Raw genomic sequence first — 22,302 nt, 5'->3', positions numbered from 1 at the left:
CATTTAATTGACTGCAGAAAAGTTATCATTTGCAGCAACCAAAAAATTGGATCAAGGACTTTACAGGATTCAGCCACATTTTGTCCCAGATCTCCACCTGCAAAATTGTGGGGGGTTTTCCCTGCTTCGTGCTGTTTTATGTGGTCAGCCTGCATGTGGCCCTCAGGCCCCCTGTGCACTACACTGGCTTAAGACTAAGCGACTTCCAACTTTACTAGTGCAATAAAAAAAAAAAGATATTGAAAAAAAAAAACGAAAAACATAAAGTGGATTTAAAAGATTATTTAAAAAAAAAACCATTCACTAAAAAGCACTTGTAGAATAAAATCATTTGAACCAAACGAAACTGTTATCAGCATCCTGAAACAGTAATAACAGAACAGGTATTGTGACGGAACAGGTGCCGCTACCATACTTGTTATGTTACGTGTTATTGCTGGCGCTAACCATTTAATCCACAGAGAAAACAGACCTCTTAGTATGGAAACCTTACAAAGGGGGTCATTCCGAGTTGATCGTAGCTGTGCTAAATTTAGCACAGCTACGATCATCTTCCCTGACATGCGGGGGGACGCCCAGCACAGGGCTAGCCCGCCCCACATGTCAGCCGGGCTGCCCCCACACAAGTACAAAAGCATTGCACAGCGGCAATGCTTTTGTATTTCTGGAGTAACTCCCGGCCAGCGCAGCTCCTGAGGCTGGCCGGGAGTTGTTCGTCACTGCCGCTGGCCGCAGCGGCTGCGTGAGACGTCACACAGACGCCTCGGCCCGCCCCCCAACGGTCCGGCCACGCCTGCGTTGGCTGGATCGCTCCCTCTAAACGGCGGCTTAACGCCACCATCCAGCCCCCTCCCGCCCATCGACCGCCTCTGTCTCGGAGGCAATCGCTAGGCAACGGCGACTGCCATGCGCCGGCACACTGCGGCACCGGCGCATGCGCAGTTCCGACCTGATTGCTGCGCTGCGACAAACTACAGCGAGCGATTGGGTCGGAATGACCCCCAAAGTACATTATTATATAGACATAAAGGAGGAATAATTTTCAAAGGGCAAAAAGCCAGCGGTAGAGCTGCGTTCAATTTATCACCATCCTTATCTGATGATGCGGATGACAGGTGATAAACGCGACCAAACTCGCACTGCGACAACTGAGTACATCGCATAGATGTATCAATTATCGCATGCAGGGACAGAGCTTGCGTTCAGGCTCTGTCCCCGCGATGCCTCTCCGGAGCATCATCGGGGTATTTTTCCTAGAAATACCTCAATGTCTTTCTGCGCATGCGCCACTGCCCGTAGCTACCACTGCTGCCAAGTCCCCCCCACCGTCGCTACTACCCCCGCACCGCACACCCACCCAAATTTTATACTAACCAGTCGCAGGAGCGGGTGTCCGTTACTATAAGAGACTGCCCGGCACCGGGTCCTGCTTCTGTGCTGTGACTAAAAAAAATTACAATTTAAGGGTTTGGAGCAGTTTTTCACGAAAACTGCTCCTTAAGCCCTTTAATACATTCAGCGATAGCAAAATAATGTTCAGAAATAAGCCCCTTAGTACATTTGCCCCTAAGGCTGATAGGTCTATAGGCCCTCATTCCGAGTTGTTCACTCGTTCTTTTTCTTCGCATCGCATCGATTTTCCGCAAACTGCGCATGCGCAATTTTCACACTGCGGCTGCGCCAAGTAAATTTGCTAAGAAGTTTGGTATTTTACTCACGGCTTAACGAAGAAATTTCTTCGTTCTGGTGATCGGAGTGAGATTGACAGGAAGTGGGTGTTTCTGGGCGGAAACTGGCCGTTTTATGGGTGTGTGCGAAAAAACGCTGCCGTTTCTGGGAAAAACGCAGGAGTGGCTGGAGAAACGGGGGAGTGTCTGGGCGAACGCTGGGTGTGTTTGTGACATCAAACCAGGAACGACAAGCACTGAACTGATCGCACTGGAAAAGTAAGTCTCGAGCTACTCAGAAACTGCAAAGACAAATCTTTTTGCTATATTGCGAATACTTCGTTCGCACTTCTGCTAACCTAAGATACACTCCCAGAGGGCGGCGGCTTAGCGTGTGCACTGCTGCGAAAAGCAGCTAGCGAGCGATCAACTCGGAATGAGGGCCATAGTCTCCAGAAGCCATCACTGGTCAGCTATCTCCAAATGAAGGCCATAAAATCGGATTTCATTCTTTTTTTACAGGAATTGGTGGGTGTCAGACTTTCTGTGGAACTTGCAATACTGAAGCGTAAATGGGATTTAAAAATGCTAATTTTGCATTAAAAATAAAAAAAAATTCTATTTTCTATACATTATTCTAGACGCCATAGCACGGCAAGGGCGAAGACGTGGTGGGGCAAATCACACCACCATACTGTATAAGCATATATGTATAGAAATCTCTGAAAGGCTGCGCCCTCGCTGTCGTTGGAATACTTAGATGGGCGAGAACGATGAAAGCGTGGGGAGTAAGTCTGCCTAAACAATACACGGGATGACATTTCTGTGAACTTGGAGGTAAAAGAAAATGAGAAAGAAAAACAAAGTTCCACTATTTTAACAGACTCCATTAATTAGGACACCCCAAGATGAGGTAAATAAATGTTTATTTTTAGACGCCAGATTCCGATGATAAGAGGACATGAAATAAAAGACAGATACAAAAAATACAGTCATGTAAAATAGCTTACAACATTAGACATTTACCATCACTCATTTCTATCGTAAATGACAAAGGCGTAAACAATCTCAGACACAAACAGCATTCGCTCACAGAGGGTCCCGTCACTAAGAGAGTCCTCGATAAAGGAAGATGAAGTATTGTTGGGTTCATTGTCATACCATAAAGGCTGGCCATCTGCGGCTGATTATACAGTGTGTTTATATCTCCTAGTTGTTGTCTTACGTTTGTGTTTTTTGCCTTGTTCTTGTGAATCATAGTTTTGCTTTGTTTGGGTTTCAGGTTCCTGTCTGTGATGCTGTTGGCGACACGCCGCCACACAGGGAATTTTGATTTACTATCAAACGGTTTTCACATTCAAAACACAACATGTGCTGTGAACAGACCTGAAAACTTCCGTAGAAATATATGGTACTCGGGGCGTGATGTATTAAGAATAAGATACTAACATATGAGATCAATATCGCAATGCGGTGACGGAGGCCCCCCGCGATACCTGTGAGGTCTCCGTCACCTCCCCGGGATCTTCACACCGCCTAGACACCGGGAAGCAGCAGCAGGCTGCCACCGGCGCCTCCTCCTCCCCCCTTCAGCCGGAAGGACCTCGGCTGCGTTGCTAGGGGGAAGAGGAGATTACCTTCCGGGTCCAGGCTTCCTGGAGGAAGGTATGCCGGAGGGGAGAGGGGTCGGCGTCTGTGGCGGGGGCAGCGGAGGTGCGGGTTGGGGCGGTCGGTGATAAGAAGCCTATAGCCTTCTATAGGGGGGTATTGCCATCCAGAGATGGCGATATATTCTGGACGGCGAAAAACTGGCGGTAGGGTCTTAGTACATTTGAAAATGCGGTAAAACCCCCGTTTTTGGGGGTTTTACTGCATTTTTCCTTTAGTACATCCCGCCCTCGGAGTCCTGTTTTGTTAGGTATACGCTTTTCTCGAGGCAGGTGCAATTGGCTCTAGAACAATCTTGAAGACTCTCGAGCAGACGTATCTCCTGGATAGACTTGACTCTTCTCTGGTAGTTTGGAGACAGAGGGTGACATTTACTAAGCAGTGATAAGAGCGGAGAAGTGAGCCAGTGGAGATATTTCCCCATCAGCAGCTCTGTATCATTTTATAGTATGCAAATTATAGATGTTACTTCAGTGCTGATTGGTTGCCAATCATACGCAACTTCTCCACTGGCTCACTTCTCCGCTCTTATCACTGCTTAGTAAATGTACCCCAGAGAATGGTATTTGGCTTGTCTGGAAATGGAGGGCAATACAAAAGTACTGGTCTCGGACATTGCTGCAGCTGTTCTGCAGTACAGTAGCTCTCGTGATAACAGCTGTCTTTTGCGATAGAAGGACTTTCAGGATTAGGACCCGGAAGTCCTGCTGTGCATGCGTGGTGCGACGTTTGTGCCACAGGGGACACTGGGAGGGATCTGATTAGATCCCTTTGAGATTAGAACGTAAGAAGAAGCCATCTACAGATGGCGTTACCAATCGGGTCCAAGCTTCGGAATGTATCACATTCCACAGCTTGGTACATTTGGAGAATGCGGCCAAAACACAGAAAACTGCATTTTCAGAGTTTTGGCCTCATTTTCAACTTTAGTACATCCGCCCACAAAGAGATAGCTATACAAAGCAACACATTTAAGGGGTTATTCAGAATTGTTAGCAAACCAAAAAAGTTAGCTATTGGGCAAAACCATTTTGCACTGCAGGGTGGGGCAGATGTAAAATGTGCAGAGAGAGTTAGATTTGGGTGGGTTATTTTGTTTCTGTGCAGGGTAAATACTGGCTGCTTTATTTTTACATTGCAATTTAGATTTCAGTTTGAACGCACCCCACCCAAATCTAACTCTCTCTGCACATGTTACATCTGCCCCACCTGCAGTGCAAAATGGTTTTGCCAAATTGCAATTATTTTATTTTTTTACTAACAGCTCTGAATAACTTCGTTAGTAAATAAATGTTGAAGAAAAACATTGGAGACATCTGCCTCGGGGGGGAAATCCCATAAATATTAATTGATAAATAGGCCCCCTAGAGAAAAATAAATTGGAGAAGTTGCTCATAGCAACTAATCAGCTCCTGGCTGTCCTTTTTCTAGCACGGCATGTAACAAGGCAGTTTTAGCTGGTTGGTTGGTACCACTCAACACTTGTGAAGGTAGTCGCTGCCTCTATCTGTGTGAATTTGCACCTGAAATCGGACGGATCTCTGCGTACCTTCTTCCAAATGGCCCACATGTACAGGGTACGGTTATCCCAGGCGCAAACGCCCCTTTTGTCGCCCAGTTACAAGTGGAGCTACGGCCGAGATGAGCGCGAAGCCGACTCAAAGTCGCGTATGGTCGGCTATGGAGCAGACGCAGTGCGACAAATAGCAAGATCCCTCCGCAATGCGTAATCCGCGCCTGAGAGTACAATGGGTGGTTGCTTTATGGCATATGCAGGAGGTCATATCGATTATCTGTCAGAATACACATCAGACAGTGGCAAACGCAGGATTTCTAGAGGGGGTTTCCAAATGTAATCCACAGTCTACCACTCGGCAGAACATGGAATACAGTATTAATATGTAACACTATAGATAGTCTATAGTATAGACTGAATCAAACATTTAAATAATATAAATAAGATAAGTGGTCATAAAAAGGTTAAACATACTAAATACGCAAACACAGTGGAACCAGTACTGCACTTTCTAATAACACATTCTCCCACTTCTTGATAAGGCTCCTGTCTCTCCTTCCTGGTAGCTACTCTCTGGTCCAGTGCACTGATTGAGTGCTCAGATCCACACACAACAAACTTGATAGAAGAAGCTGCTACCACTGGGCACGTGTAGCAGCTCTGCTCTGTCTATTTACTTGCATGATGTGGCAGCAGCTCTAGTAATCATATTACATACCGTTGCTATTGTCAAAATTTGAGTCACTTGCCAAGAGAAGGGGGGTTTCCGGGCAACCGGACCCCCCCCCCCCCCCCCCCCCTGCGTTTGCCTATGTCAGAGACCCCTGATCATGTTGTAGCTGTGTCCCAGGCTGGCAGACCTTTCACGTTTCCATCTGCTGATCAGTGTGGTACAGACATCCGATACCCTCACATACATCAGCTCCCTGACAGTGAATAACGCCCATCCTACATGTGCTCCATGGCGCCCGTCTCATTCCTGCACCAGCTGCACTTATATATCTGTGTGTAGAAAGTGTTTCATAAAGATACGGCTTTACGGCCAGGATTCTGGTGTGCAGTCCAATCACCTGACCGGGAAAGATAGTATAATGAAACATCAAGAGAATATAAACTCTGCATCTGTTGCCAGAAAGTCTTGGGGTGAATGGTTCACGCTATGTTCTCCTCCCTGCTGGTCTATATCATTGGTTCAGCCTTCCACCTAGTCTGTAACAAAGGACTTCTGTGCATTGACTTCTGTGTTGTTGCAGGTACCCTTCCCATCATAGGGGGTGACTGCAGTGATTTACCAGCACGTCTGCAATCAATCATTTAGACCTCCCACCCGGAAAAATGGTTGCCAACAATAACTGATTTAAAGGGGCAATCCCAGGTTTTACAAAAACATCCCTGGAATCCCCCGCCCACCATGTCCCTGTTTTTCAATATTAATACTTTCTGTATACTTCCCCTTCTTGTGCATATTAATCTCAGGGTGGCATTGACCATAGGCGACAACTATTCATTATTATTATTTTCTGCGGTTGTCACTTTTAGGTACAGTATACGTTATAGATTAGATTTCCTGCTATATATAAAAGCACACCATCGTTATATTATATATTTACTGTATTATTATAACATTGGGACTAGAAGTGCCTCAACACATGTTCACCAGAGTGATATGTAATATGTCATTGCCGTGATACGATATGATAGAATAATGACACGTATTGCTGCAATAAGTGCAAGCCTTATATTTAGGCCCCACGTGTACAAAACTAGTCATATAGGCCCAGATTTATCAAGCCTTGGAGAGTGATAAATTGCATGGTGATAAAGTACCAGCCAATCAGCTCTTAACTGTCATTTTTCAAACACAGCTTGTAATATGGCAGCCATGAGCTGATTGGCTGGTACTTCATCACTATGCAATTTTGTACTCTCTGGGCTATAGTGTTGGTGTAATCATATTAATGACTGCATAAAACGTGTATGTGAATGTTAGCCAGGCACTTTTGAATGCTGCGTTTTGTCCGAGGCAGCGCAGAGATGGATAGGCCTCGGTGCCGTTGGTGACGGCGTGAAGTGATTGCAGTCAGATGGCCTTGCGTGCTGGAAATCGATGCTTGCAGCAGAATACTATCTCTCAGCAGCTGGGTACAGGAGGGACTGCGTGTGGGGACTGACAGCGAAAGCTCATTTTCATTCCCCTGTGGCCAATCATTGACCTGACAAGAGCTGAAATGTATCTGTCCCCACTGCGCAGGGCAGTGTGGAAAGGATCACGGAGTGTAGGCACGCGTATTGTTATTTACAGCTGCCGGGGTCTGTCGTCACCCAGCTAAATGCAGGCAGTACTGACAGGACACCGATTTCCATATATGAGAGATGTGCTCTTTGTGCTTTAATGCCACACATTGTTTGTCTGTCACCTATATACACATACAGTACTTGACTATCAGGGAGTTTGCTAGATTGTTCAGGGAGTCAGGGAGATTGCTACTATTTCAGGGAGTGTTGTCAAGTCGGACTATATATATATATATACTGTAGCTGTAGCGGCCATTTTGTGCACTGACAAATATTTTTGCTCATTAATTCTCTAGAAACCAGTTACATAACTCAGGCAAAAGCCTTTTGCTGCAATTATTATTATTATTATTAGTAGTAGTAGTAGTAACAGTAGTAGTAGTAGTAGTAGTAGTATTAAGAAATGATTTCCCTACACTTAAGCTGCAGTACTGAGAAATTACCTTAGACATGGGGGTAAATTTACTAAGGTGGGAGTTTTTTTTAGAACTGTTGATGTTGCCCATAGCAACAATGAAACAGACTACAGGGTGCCGAATGGCTCCCTGCTAGCCAGATACACGGTCAGCGAGAGTACCGCCCCCAAGGTACTCTGCCCTGTTGCAACGGCACCGGCTGCACCTCCCTCTTTATGGCCCTGGAAATGTTGACCTTGCGAAAGTGTCGACATTAGGGTTAGGTTTAGGATTAGGGATTAATGTTTGGTTTATGGGTTAGGGTTAGCAGTAGGGTTAGGATTAGGGATTAATGTTTGGTTTATGGGTTAGGATTAGCAGTAGGGTTAGGATTAGGGATTAATGTTTGGTTTATGGGTTAGGGTTAGCAGTAGGGTTAGGATTAGGGATTAATGTTTGGTTTATGGGTTAGGGTTAGCAGTAGGGTTAGGATTAGGGATTAATGTTTGGTTTATGGGTTAGGATTAGCAGTAGGGTTAGGATTAGGGATTAATGTTTGGTTTATGGGTTAGGGTTAGCAGTAGGGTTAGGATTAGGTTTACCTTAAACAGACAATGTTGACATTCTGAACATGTTGACACTTCATCAGGGTCGACTTGGTGAATATCGGCATAATATACAGAACCCAAGCAACTGTACGCAATATATATATATATCATGATATTTCAGCCTCAGATTTTTCTTTAGATCCTATTGTTATCTTGATAATTTGGGGATGATGATGTCACTGGTTTCAGCATCAGCAGACGTATATTCTGATCCCACTGACCCGACCGTTCCCCCTTCCCATCATGCAGTGTCAGACGCGCAAACACATCTGCTTAAAATCATGCTTAAGCTCATTTCTCTCCTTCTGTCCACAGAAACCTGTCTTCTAACTCCCTGATCTCCCTGTCATGGAGGACGTTTTACAGCCTTCCTCTCCAGGAGTTGTAGGTCCCCTTGTCTCTCTGCATAACAGTCGCTGTATGTGTGTATAATTGTGTAACTGAAGGCATAAGCTTTTATCTACCAAATGTTTTCTGATATGTATTCTATTTTCCCACTACTGTATATATTATATAACGGCTGGAGCAGTGGCGTAAGTTCGTCCCAGTTGCCCGGAGGCAAGATAAATATTGGTGCCCCCCTATTTGTGTGTGTGTGTGTGTGTGTGTGTGTGTGTGTGTGTGTGTGTGTGACAGCAGACACTTTACTGATGGAGCTATTTGCTCCTGTAGAGGAAGCATGAGAATGCTATCTATATGAAGTTACGTGTAATTGTCAGAGAAGTATCTTCATATAGTTAAAATTCTCATATTTCCTATACAGGAGCAAACAGCTTCATCAGTAAGGTGTCTGCTTCCAGTGTAATAGGTTGTGGGTTCTAATCTTGGGTGTGACACTTGTAAAATGTGTATAATAAAGAGGGTGTGATTTGTAAGGTGCAGGGACCAGTGATGAAGTCGGCCACTGAAAAGATAGCAGCAGCTATCAATTAACTTAATTTACTAGTGTCACAGAATGGGAGGAGAGGTGCCCCCCTTCAGAGCAGGAGCCCGGCGGCAGATGACTCCGTTGCCTCCCAGAGTTCTGCCTCTAGGCTGGAGCCATTCAATGCTAAGCCCATTTCCTCCTGTGGTAAACCCGCAACTAACTCGCGTTAACCCATATGTTCCAGGTTAATTGCCCGGAGATATGTTTTAATGCACTAGCGGCGGCCGTGGTAATGGCAAAATCACTACTTACTGAGGATTTCTGTTCACACCTCGGGAGGGTGCGAGCAGAAAGCCGGCATAACTGCAGCGCTGCTACTAGCCCGCGGTAAACCCTACCGCTAATTAAATAGGCCCCTTAAATTAAGTCAGGTTTACAGAGGTCATATCCAAGTGTATGATATATAATTTATTTCTCAGTGCTTGTTACACCAATAAATAAGGCTTATGACTTCGCTATACAATATTGTAAGCCATTTAAAAAATATATATATATATATGTATAGATTATTTGTTAAAAACATTTGGCTGTGGGAATGTGTCCTAGTTAGATATTGAGAGATACTTTTGCAATAATCTTAGGCCCAGATTTATCAAGCCTTGGAGAGTGATAAATAATACAGTGATAAAGTGCCAACCAACCAGCTTCTATCTGTCATTTTTCAAACACAGCCTGTAACATGGAAGATAGGAGCTGATTGGCTTTATCACCGTGCTATATTGTCACTCTTCAAGGCTTCATAAATGGTGGGCCTAAGTCTATTCATGAAGCAGTGAAAAGTGTGGAGAAGTGAGCCAGTGGAGAAGTTGCCCATGGCAACCAATCAGCATTGAAGTAACATTTATAATTTGCATACTATACAATTGTACGGAGCAGCTGATTGGTTGCCATGGGCAACTTCTCCACAGGCTCACTTCTCTACTCTTTTCACCGCTTCATGAATAGATCCGTTAGTCTGCAGTTGGAATATTTCAAGTTAATGTGAAGAAAAAAAATAGTTTTAGGTGTAGCGTACTTGTCGTACTGTCCTCCTCTCTCCTGGTGACGTGAGACTCTTTTAATAGTAGAGTTGTTGAAGCCCCTGCACATGAGCTTCATACCTGCATGAAAAGTTTAAGTATGAGGGGCACCGACAATAGCACTGCTTGTGTCAGTTAGGCAAACTCTAGCAGGAGGAACGTATACAGGGGGTCATTCCAAGTTGATCGCTCGCTAGCAACTTTTTGCAGCGCTGCGATCAGATAGTCACCGCCTATGGGGGAGTGTATTTTATCTTAGCAAGTGTGCGATTGCTTTCGCAGCTGACGGCACAAAAAAGTTTTTTGCAGTTTCTGAGTAGCTCTGGACTTACTCAGCCGCTGCGATCACTTCAGTCTTTTTGGTCCCGGAATTGACGTCAGACACCCGCCCTGCAAACGATTGGACATGTCTGCGTTTTCCCAAACACTCCCAGAAAACGGTCAGTTGACACCCACAAACGCCCTCTTTCTGTCAATCACCTTGCGATCGGCTGTGCGAACGGATTCTTCGTTAAATCCATCGCCCAGCACCGATCCTCTTTGTACATGTACGACGCGCCTGCGCAATGCGGTGCATACGCATGCACAGTTTTGCCGAGATTTAACCTGAGCGCAGCGCTGCAAAAAGTTGCTAGCGAGCGATCAACTCGGAATGACCCCCACAGCCTGGGATCCTAGGAGCTTTCAGGAGACCTGCTATAGCCAGAGTCTGATTACGGCCCCATGCGGCCCTAGACAAGATTTATGTTTGGTACTCCTTCTCTCGCTCTGTAAATTAAATGAACCCAGATGCAAGAGGTTGCAGCAATCTGGGTTCCTCTTTGTCCACTAGGCTGTAGGCAGGAGTCTAAGTTGTCTAATGGATGATCTGGCTCTGAAACCCCAGATTGCAAATAATGTAAGCTTCAAATTTTATTTTAGTTTGCTAAAGTCAGCTCTTAAGCCAGTAGGCTAAACTTTATGGTCACATTTAGAGGGCATAGACTATGACGGGGTTTCTCTCTCTCTCTCTCTCTCTCTCTCTCTCTCTTTTTCTCTCTCTCTCTCTCCTATGTGCCCCTAAACAGGCCATGTTTGCAGGGTGTCTTTATTTAGGATTAGAACCATCCCTATCAGTTGGACTAGTTGAGCTTTACATTGTTCATGGTCATGTTGGAGTCCTTTGATGGTTGAGGAGTTTGAACATGGTGGGTTCCCCAACTTTCCTGGTGTTTGACTTTCCTCCTTCCAGAGTCCTGACGGAAAACCCCTTCCAGTGTTCCTGCGAAGTGCGCTGGTTACAGATTCGTAGGGACGAGGGGTGGGCTGACCTTGGAAACCAGTCTCTCAGCTGCTGGATAGACGGTGCAGAGATTTTCCTAGAGGATGCCAACATCTCTCAGTGTGGTAAGTGTCCTGTTTATCTCTGGACAGTGTAAATCATCCCTAGGTCTGATTGTTGTGCATTATGTTAGATATACCATGAAGCTGAAGGTTAGCCCAAGCATATGACCACCACATTTGCTGTGCTTCCCCCTAGAACGACCAGAGGTCTACATTGCAGATCAAAACCTCACCGTTCTTCAAGGGGATAATCTAACCCTTCAGTGCAATGTGGCCGGTCAGCCCAGACCAACGGCCACCTGGATCTTACCAGATGTGAGTCCTCAATATGAAGTGGAGGTAAGTAAGAGTTAAAAGGGGATATGTATCATCAACGCTTCTGAAAAGGGCAAGTGGAGAAGTTGCCCAAAGCAACCAATTGAATTATAGCTATCTTTCATATGATACATTCTATAAAATGATTGGTGGAATCTCAAATGATGGGTTGAACTTTCAAGTGGGGGTATTGATGCAAAATAAACTAGTCATAGGCACGTGCTACAAACAGCCGGATATTAGCATACATGAGGAAGAACAACTCTTGCAGCAAATCGAAAGGGCTGCGGGATTGGGGGGCATCCTAGTGATTGGGGATTTTAATTATCGTGATATAAATTTTAGTAATGATTCAAGTGTTAAAGCTAGGGGCAACAGGATCTTAAATATGTTAAAGGATCATAACTAGTCTCAATTAGTCGAGGACCCAACTAGGGGTAAAACTACTCTGGATCTATTAATTACTAATAATGTGGACATTATATCAAACACTAAAGTTGGGGAGACTTTGGATAACAGTGATCACTATATGATCACATTCAACATCAGTTTCAGGAAACATAGCTATAGGGGTTCCACCAAAACATTTAACTTTAGGAAAGCTAATTTCAGTATGCTGAGATGTGCACTAAACAACATTGAGTGGGAAGTTTTGTTTCATAGCAAGAACACTTCGGAAATGTGGGATGCTTTAAAAGGGTTGCTAAATAGCAATATTTACAATTTATTTATTCGCATGGGCAGTAAATGCAGGAGTACCAAACGCAAACCGATGTGGCTTAACAAGAAGGTCAAGGCAGAAATGGATAAAAAAAAGTGTGCTTTCAAAGCATTTAAATTTAATGGAAAGGAGGAGTCATTCCAGTACTAAAAGGAATACAATAAAAGATGCAAAAAAAGCAATAAGAGCAGCTAAAATTGAAAACGAAAAGCAAATCGCTATAGAGAGTAAAACCAATCCTAACATGTTCGAAGTTTTGTTGGCGCCTATGCGGAGAGGTTGGCCACCTCTTCCATATTTTTTGGTCTTGCCCCCATATCCAAGGGTACTGGACAGAAGTATTTGGCCTTATCAATAAAGTCCTGAACCTCGACCTCTCCCCCTCCCCGCTTATAGCTCTATTGAATATATACCCGCGAAGCATGGGGGTACATCTACATTATGTCCTAGGCCACATCTGCCTTGCTGCACGTGCGGCTTTAGCCCAAAACTGGAAACAACCCACACCACCTCCAGTGTTGAAGGTGATACACAAAATACAGCTGCACTTCTTGATGGAGACTGAACACATCCCATACTCCTTCACTGCCAAATCTCCATTTGTGCGCTGGATGCCTTGGCATCTATTTACCACGGAGGGTAAGGGTGCTGCATTGATACTACGTCCCCGAACCCCTGTACAATCACCCCCCAGCACATCGGCTGATGTGGCCCCCCCCCCCTAAAAAAACAGCAAAGACCTCCTATTTGTGTTATATTTACTTCAAGCCCATTGCCGCCCTGCCACCTCCATTAATTATTTTTTTGTTTGCCTTACAATGTATTGGTGTGATCGACTTTGAATTGTCTGCATATGTCTGTTAAAGCGCTTTCTTACGTGCGTATGTACCTACTTCCCCCTCCCTTCCTTTTTCCTTTTTGTACCCCTGTTTACAATGCAAAAAATTTCAATAAAAACTATTGATGGAAAAAAAACAAAACCAATCCTAAAAAGTTTTTTAAATACATAAACCGTAAAAGGTTAAAAAAGGAGAACATAGGTCCAATAAAAGATGAATTTGGAGTATTGATAAATGATGATGAAATAAAAGTGGAAATACGGAACAAATTTTTTTTCATCAGTGTTCACCAGAGAAGAACGGATGGTGGGAGTAGTGCATAACGATAGTGACAGTAATTATTTGTGGTTAGATACTTGTTTAAGTGAAGAAGTAGTCCGGGAAAGACTAAGCAAAATTAAGATTAATAAATCACCTGGCCTTGATGAACTTCACCCGAGGGTTCTTATGGAGCTTAGGTCACAACTAACAAGACCCCTTTACTTGATTTTCAATAGTTCAATTAGATCAGGCATGGTACCGAAGGATTGGCGTATAGCTGAGGTAGTGCCATTATTTAAAAAGGGATCCAAAAATCATCCGGGTAACTACAGACCAGTTAGTTTGACATCTATAGTAGGGAAAATATTGAAGGAATTCTAAGGGATAGCATACAAGAGTATCTGGAGACCGCTAAGATTATTAGCAAGAACCAGCATGGGTTTGTGAGGGACAGATCATGTCAAACTAACTTGGTTAGCTTCTATGAGGAAATGAGCGACAATCTTGACCAGGGAAAAGCAGTGGATGTGGTCTACCTAGATTTTGCAAAAGCCTTCGATACAGTGCCTCACAGGAGACTGATCATCAAATTAAAGGAGCTTGGCCTAGGAAAAACTTTTGTACATGGATAAGCAACTGGCTGGATAACAGGGTACAGTGATTAGTGGTCAACGGGAAGCCCTCAAGCTGGACACCAGTAGTGAGCGGAATACCACAAGGGTCCGTACTCGGACCACTACTGTTCAACATATTTATTAATGACCTAGAAATAGGCCTGGAAAACACAGTGTCAATCTTTGCAGATGATACTAAACTGTGTAGGGTAATTAATTCGGAAATAGATGTAGAGTTTCTACAGAATGACTTATCTAAACTTGAAATCTGGGCGTCTAAATGGAGAATGAGGTTCAATATAGAAAAATGCAAAGTTATACATTTCCGGACTAAAGACAAACTTGCATCCTACATATTAAATGGGGAAAGTCTAGGGGTAACAGTATTGGAAAAGGATTTGGGGGTACTCATTGATAATAGGCTTAATAACCGTATACAATGTCAAAGCGCAGTAAGGAAGGCAAGTAAGGTGCTAGCGTGCATAAAACGGGGATTTGAGGCAAGGGATGAGAGTGTAATCCTGCCGCTGTACAAATCATTGGTACCTCCGCACCTGGAATATTGTGTTCAATTTTGGGCACCAATGTATAAAAAAGATATCGGTGAACTCGAAAGGGTTCAAAGGCGAGCTACTAAATTGATTAAAGGGCTAGAGGGACTGGATTACGAGGAAAGGCTTACTAGGTTGAATATGTATACACTGGAAAAGAGGCGTCTATGAGGAGATATTATTAATATCTTCAGATATGTAAAGGGGCATTACAAAGAGTTATCAGAGGAAATATTTATTAAAAGACCTCTGTTTAGGACACGCGGGCACTTGCTGAGGCTAGAGGAGAGAAAATTCCGTACGCAGCGTAGGAAAGGGTTCTTCACTGTCAGGGCAATAAGGATTTGGAATTCCTTTCCAGGGAAGGTGGTAATGGCGGACTCTGTAAATGCATTTAAAAGGGGATTGGACGAATTTCTGATTGAAAATGATATCCAAGGTTATAACCTTTAAAATATTGACGTTGATAATCCGGGTGGAACATGATTTATAGTTTTTAACTAGTCATAAAGCATTACTTCAGCAGGTACATTATAATCAACTCAACTTAATACAGAATACAGGTTGAACACGATGGGCATTTTGCCTCTATTCAACCTCAATTACTATGAATCTGATTGGTTGCTATGGGCAACATCTACACTGACCTCATTAGTTTGAAAAAAACTAATTGTGGAGGATAAAACTCATTGCGTATGATAAATGGTATTCTAGCCAATCAGCTCCCAAGATTGGCCGGAGCACCATTTATCATACAAAACGAGTTTTATCACTTGGTAATAAATGGGCCCCAAAGTAGCAGCCAATCAGCTCCTAGCTGCCACGATACGGGCTGTGTTTAAAAAGTGACAGTTAGGAGCCGATTGATTGGCTCTTTATCTCTCTCCAATTTATCTGTCTCCAAGCTTTGATAAATCTGCCCCCTTGAGGGAGAACTTTATATATGTGTATTGTGAAGTTCCCTGCAAAGCTGTGTCCCCCCTGTTTTGTGGGAGTGCTGTGTCCAGTGTCTGTGTCTACCGATACAGATGTACTACCCCCGGCTGCGGTGATGAGGCGGCCATTCTGAGTAAGGGTTACTGAAATGGCCAATGGTCGCGATGGCGATGGGACGCTGTATCTTCAGACCCAGCAATCGGATCTCCAATGCCCACGGTGGGCATCTTTTGCCCTCAGACGCCTCCTGCATCATTAGCATATTTCTGAATCCAGCTCCCTAACCTTGTATTGGTTTTGTGCCTTTGTATTTATCTAATGTTGGTGTCAAACTCCAGAACATTACAGTACCTCTGTGTGACGGTGCAAGCTTGCTGGCAGAGCTCACCTCTCAGTACAGCGTTGTGTCTCTCCTCCCAGGACTCTCAGGCATTGCTTGTGAGATCCTTGCACACCACCGTCAAAGGGTTACTAATGATAAATTATGGCTAGTGATTGTGTTACTTAGTTAGTACCATTGAAAACACCCTTAATCCAGTAGGCTTCTCCATATTGTCCACACAGCAGTCTGATGGGCCATATACAGAGATATTCCTGCATCTCTTCAACATCTCCAAAGAGTTCAACAAGCGTGATGTGACCTGCTGGGCGGAGAACATGGCTGGCCCAACTAAGAAGGCAGTACAGATAGACGTCCATTGTAAGTTGTCCGTTCATTTCCTGTCTCTACTCTCCGACCCGAAGCTACGTAACGCCGTACCCTTCATACAGCAGGGCCTCTGTGTATTCTGTACGCAAACCTGGAAGGTGCCTGGGGAATCACTGTGCAGCTGGCACCGTAAATGGCTTTACATCACATGTATTTATTTTTTAGTAGGCCTAAATTGTCTTTGACAGACGGCATATATAACAGTCATAATTAATGGAAGTGAGATTGTCTGCGAAGCCTGTGGACGCTGGCTTGTTTACTAGCATTGGCTGTAAGACAGGTAGAGAGTCACCCATTAGGACCCATGTTCCTGGTGAGACAGCATCACTCAATACAACAAAGTCTATGCTCTCATCTAGGAGTCATCTCTTCCCGGCAGCCCTCTCGTGTCCAGAGACCAGCACGCTCTTACTTATGGGAAGGCAATCTCACTCGCTGGAAAGAAACCTTCTAATTAATTCAAGAAACCAATAGCCACATGAAATGGAAAGGAATCGCACTCTGAGCATTGTAATAAAACAGTGTGGTCCAGCTCTGACGTCACCCTGTTGTTAACCTGTTCAGACTGCATTCTCCCCAGACTGTATGTTGCTCGTGTATACAACAGGTATCAGGTGGAGCAGGCCCAACACAGCAGCGAGTATTATCAGGGGACAGTAGTGTCATTTAATTTTATTTTTACTTCTTCACTATGGGGAGCAAATGGTTTATCCCAGACCAAGCCCAGACATTTCCTTTCACTGTAAATGGTTAGTTGGGGATAGATTCCAGTTCAGAAGTGGAAGTGTTTGTCTGGTGTCTGCAGAGCAGATGGCATAGTAAGCTTGCAGCGGGCAGAGCAAACGGGACAATAAGCTTGCAGCAGGCAGAACAGCTGAGATAGTAAGCTTGCAGCAGGTAGAACAGATGGGACAGTAAGCTTGCAGCAGGCAGAGCAGGCGGGATAGTAAGCTTGCAGCAGGCAGAGCAGATGGGACAGTAAGCTTGCAGCAGGCAGAGCAGGCGGGATAGTAAGCTTGCATCGGGCAGAGCAGACGGGACAGTAAGCTAGCAGCGGGCAGTGCAGATTAGACAATAAGCTTGCAGCGGGCAGAGCAGGCGGGACAATATATATATATTTATTTTATACATTACACTGCCCAACACTATGCCTAGAGTCAATAGTTTTTCAGTCCTGCTAGGGTAATTTGAGGGTGCTGATTTTTAATATGACATTGGTTTTCCCAGATTGGCTCTACTTTTTTAGATAATTGGGTGCCCCATGAAAAACTGTAAAATGCATATTAAGTTTTGGATATGCAGAACTGTGTAGCTTAGCATATAGAAATTCCTACAACTCACTTCAAAAGAAACTCAGGACACTCAAAATGATTATTTATTTGATGAAACATCATATAAAACATGGTAAACTTTTGACATTTATTGCTTTAAAAAGCACTGCTTGTATGATTTTCTTTTATAGGAGTGATTACCACAGTCACATATAAAACCCCAACAGTAGTCAGCTGTCATATGTCTGTCCCATCTACCTTGATACCTCTTCTCCATCACTTTTATGTCCTGGTGAAATCTCTCACCTCGTTCCTCACTGTAGTCTCCTAAATTACCTGGGAATCTGTCCAGGTGACTGTGAAGAAAGTGCACCTTTATGCTCATACTTGCCCCTATCTTCTGCAAATTTTTTGCATGTTTTCAACCAATACTTGATAATTCTCTGCTTTGTGATTTCCCAAAAAAATCTTAATGACAGGAACATTACTGGTCCAGGTAGAAGATTCAACAGGATTCATAGATTTTATAAAATTTGAATAATTCACAAGTTTTCGAATTTGTGGACAATTAAAGACACCAGCTTTTATTTTTTCAATGCTTGGGGGGACATTTACTAAGCAGTGATAAGAGCGGAGAAGTGAGCCAGTGGAGAAATTGCCCCATTAACCAACCAGCAGCTCTGTATAATTTTATAGTATGCAAATGATAGATGTTACTTCAGTGCTGATTGGTTGCCATGGGCAACTTCTCCACTGGCTCACTTCTCCGTTCTTATCACTGCTTAGTAAATGTCCCCCTTAATTCTGGAAATGACCTGCAAATATACTTGAAGCAATCACCGTCTCTATTCAGGGCCTTAACAAATGGCTTCATTAATCCCAGTAAGATCTTCGAGATGAACTCAGGTTTGCCTGGAAATTTTGCTCTTTAATGATGTTTGTGAACAAAGAAACAAGTAACTAAAGGTATCAGATGCAGTAAGTACACAATGAAGATCAAATCACAACTACAAAGACAAGCAGGTCTAAAGCGCTTATGGGAAAAATGCAATTTCAGGGTATATGCAATATCTAAAAAAATAGAGGCAATCTGGGGAAACCAATGGCATATGTGGAATCAGCACCCTCAAATGACCCTAAATTCATTTCAATATCTTTGACTATAGAATTTTTGTTGTTGTTGTTGTTGAGCCGTATTATACGTAAAGCGCTACAATCAGGGCCGGACTGGGACTAAAAATAGGCCCTGGCATTTTTGAAGCACACAGGCCCACCTCTGACTCCTCCCCTTACTATTCCTGACTCCTCCCACTTATTAGTCTATGTTCTTACAAATATAATTAATATTCTAACAACATACAGGCGTACATCATTCTCTATTAAAATATACACAACCAGTGGTTGAAGTGGAAATTTTTAAGTGGGGGTATGTAAATGTGAGGTTTGTAATTAAGCCGCTCCGAGAAAGGGGGCGTGGTCACTCAAAGGGGGCGTGGCCTTCAGTGTAGTTTACCACACCATTACACCCCTTATACGCATTATGCACCACAATAGTAGGACCCCTTATACTATCTAGTACTGCTGCCCCTTTTACATTATACCACACAGTATGAGCCAAAATTCACATTACAGCACCCGGTATGAGCCGAAATTTACATTATATGCCCCCGATAGTGCAGTGCCAGGTATACAAATGCCCCCACAGTGCCAGATCCACAAATGCCCCCCACAGTGCCAGGTATACAAATGCCCCCACAGTGCCAGATATACAAATGCCCCCACAGTGCCAGGTATACAGATGCCCCCACAGTGCAAGGTATACAGATGCCCCCACAGTGCCAGGTAAACAATTGCCCCCACAGTGCCAGGTATACAAATGCCCCACAGTGCCAGCCAATTGCCCCCACAGTGCAAGGTATACAAATGCCCCCACAGTGCCAGGTATACAGATGCCCCCACAGTGCAAGGTATACAGATGCCCCCACAGTGCCAGGTAAACAATTGCCCCCACAGTGCCAGGTATACAAATGCCCCACAGTGCCAGCCAATTGCCCCCACAGTGCCAGGTATACAATTGCCCCCACAGCAGCCAGTGCTGCAGCTGCTTACCACTGCTGCTGCTGCTGCTGCTGCTGCTGCTGCTGCTCCTCCTCCTCCGGGCTGTGAGGGACGGGGGTGAGAGTGCCGGGCGCCCGCCAGCACGGCTGTGTTTGGCGCGGCAGCGTGTAGCGTTCAAACCAGCCGCCGGTTCGTGAGCCAATCAGAGCTCGCGGACCGGCGGCTTCTGATTGGCTGCCGGTCCGCGAGCTCTGATTGGCTCACGAACCGGCGGCTGCTTTGAAGTCCGCTATACGCGCCGCGCCAGACACAGCCGTGCTGGCGTGCGCCCGGCGCTCTCACCCCCGTCCCTCACAGCTCTCCAATCCTGACAGCTGAGACGCGCTGCCGCCGGACTGAGCGGCAGCGCGTCTCAGTGACCGCTGGACCGGCCCACGTGGCCATCGGCCCTTCTGGCATTTGCCAGAAGTGCCAGATGGCCAGTCCGGCCCTGGCTACAATGCTCCACAGTGCTGGACAGTATAATAAACAGGACACACATAAAACAGCCTACATGGCAAACAAAGTAAATGCATACATCCCCCCCCCCCCCAAAGAAAAAAAAAAGGTAGGGAGCGCCCTGCCCACAAAGAGCTTGTACTCTAACTGGAAGAGAGCACAACTGAGCAAAGAGAGACAAATGTGGTTCAGAGTACAGAGTGGTAATAGTGTAGTACAGGTGGGAGTAGGGGAGGTGAGGGTGTACCGGTGTGGGTAGTGTAGGTGGGAGTAGGGGAGGTGTGAGTGTGTATTGGTGTGAGTAGTATAGGTGGGAGTAGGGGAGGTGTGAGTGTGTATTAGTGTGAGTAGTATAGGTGGGAGTAGGGTTGGTGTGAGGGTGTACTAGTGTGGGTAGTATAGGTGGGAGTAGGGGAGGTGTGAGTGTGTATTAGTGTGAGTAGTATAGGTGGGAGTAGGGGAGGTGTGAGTGTGTATTAGTGTGAGTAGGGTTGGTGTGAGGGTGTACTAGTGTGAGTAGTATAGGTGGGAGTAGGGTTGGTGTGAGGGTGTATTAGTGTAGGTAGTACAGGTGGGAGTAGGGTAGGTGAGGGTGTACCGGTGTGGGTAGTATAGGTGGGAGTAGGGGAGGTGTGAGTGTGTATTAGTGTGAGTAGTATAGGTGGGAGTAGGGGAGGTGTGAGTGTGTATTAGTGTGAGTAGTATAGGTGGGAGTAGGGTTGGTGTGAGGGTGTACTAGTGTGAGTAGTATAGGTGGGAGTAGGGTTGGTGTGAGGGTGTATTAGTGTGAGTAGTATAGGTGGGAGTAGGGTAGGTGTGAGTGTGTATTAGTGTGAGTAGTATAGGTGGGAGTAGGGTAGGTGGGAGAGTGTATTAGTGTGGGTAGTACAGGTGGGAGTAGGGTAGGTGTGAGGGTGTATTAGTGTGGGTAGTACAGGTGGGAGTAGGGGAGGTGTGAGGGTGTATTAGTGTGGGTAGTACAGGTGGGAGTAGGGTAGGTGTGAGGGTGTATTAGTGTGGGTAGAATAGGTGGGAGTAGGGTAGGTGGGAGAGTGTATTAGTGTGGGTAGTACAGGTGGGAGTAGGATAGGTGTGAGGGTGTATTAGTGTGAGTAGTACAGGTGGGAGTAGGGTAGGTGGGATAGTGTATTAGTGTGGGTAGTACAGGTGGAAGTAGGGTAGGTGTGAGGGTGTATTAGTAATGGGTAGTACAGGTGGGAGTAGGGTAGGTGTGAGAGTGTATTAGTGTGGGTAGTACAGGTGGGAGTAGGGTAGGTGTGAGGGTGTATTAGTGTGGGTAGTACAGGTGGGAGTAGGGGAGGTGTGAGGGTGTATTAGTGTGGGTAGTACAGGTGGGAGTAGGGGAGGTGTGAGGGTGTATTAGTGTGGGTAGTACAGGTGGGAGTAGGGGAGGTGTGAGAGTGTATTAGTGTGGGTAGTACAGGTGGGAGTAGGGTAGGTGTGAGGGTGTATTAGTGTGGGTAGTACAGGTGGGAGTAGGGTAGGTGTGAGGGTGTATTAGTGTGGGTAGTATAGGTGGGAGTAGGGTAGGTGGGAGAGTGTATTAGTGTGGGTAGTACAGGTGGGAGTAGGGTAGGTGGGAGAGTGTATTAGTGTGGGTAGTACAGGTGGGAGTAGGGTAGGTGGGAGAGTGTATTAGTGTGGGTAGTACAGGTGGGAGTAGGGTAGGTGTGAGAGTGTATTAGTGTGGGTAGTATAGGTGGGAGTAGGGTAGGTATGAGAGTGTATTAGTGTGGGTAGTACAGGTGGGAGTAGGGTAGGTGGGAGAGTGTATTAGTGTGGGTAGTACAGGTGGGAGTAGGGTAGGTATGAGAGTGTATTAGTGTGGGTAGTACAGGTGGGAGTAGGGTAGGTGGGAGAGTGTATTAGTGTGGGTAGTACAGGTGGGAGTAGGGTAGGTGGGAGAGTGTATTAGTGTGGGTAGTACAGGTGGGAGTAGGGTAGGTATGAGAGTGTATTAGTGTGGGTAGTACAGGTGGGAGTAGGGTAGGTGGGAGAGTGTATTAGTGTGGGTAGTACAGGTGGGAGTAGGGTAGGTATGAGAGTGTATTAGTGTGGGTAGTACAGGTGGGAGTAGGGTAGGTGGGAG

The 22,302-nt window shown here is 45.2% G+C and overlaps 1 protein-coding gene across 3 annotated transcripts in view; it reads left to right on the top strand.

Annotated features, from left to right (window-relative positions):
* NTRK1 (neurotrophic receptor tyrosine kinase 1) overlaps positions 1-22,302 on the top strand; it is a 138,501-nt gene that overhangs the window by 57,108 nt on the left and 59,091 nt on the right. For all 3 annotated transcript variants that reach the window (XM_063947118.1, XM_063947117.1, XM_063947119.1), the window contains exons 4-7: positions 8,465-8,533; positions 11,328-11,482; positions 11,616-11,758; positions 16,221-16,356. In XM_063947118.1, the coding sequence (XP_063803188.1) occupies positions 8,465-8,533; positions 11,328-11,482; positions 11,616-11,758; positions 16,221-16,356 (503 nt within the window). The remainder of the gene's footprint in view (positions 1-8,464; positions 8,534-11,327; positions 11,483-11,615; positions 11,759-16,220; positions 16,357-22,302) is intronic.

Source organism: Pseudophryne corroboree, chromosome 12 (assembly GCF_028390025.1).
Source record: "Pseudophryne corroboree isolate aPseCor3 chromosome 12, aPseCor3.hap2, whole genome shotgun sequence".
NCBI lineage: Eukaryota > Metazoa > Chordata > Amphibia > Anura > Myobatrachidae > Pseudophryne > Pseudophryne corroboree.
Note: the sequence above shows the minus strand (reverse complement) of the source record. Positions and strands in the feature narration are given on the sequence as shown.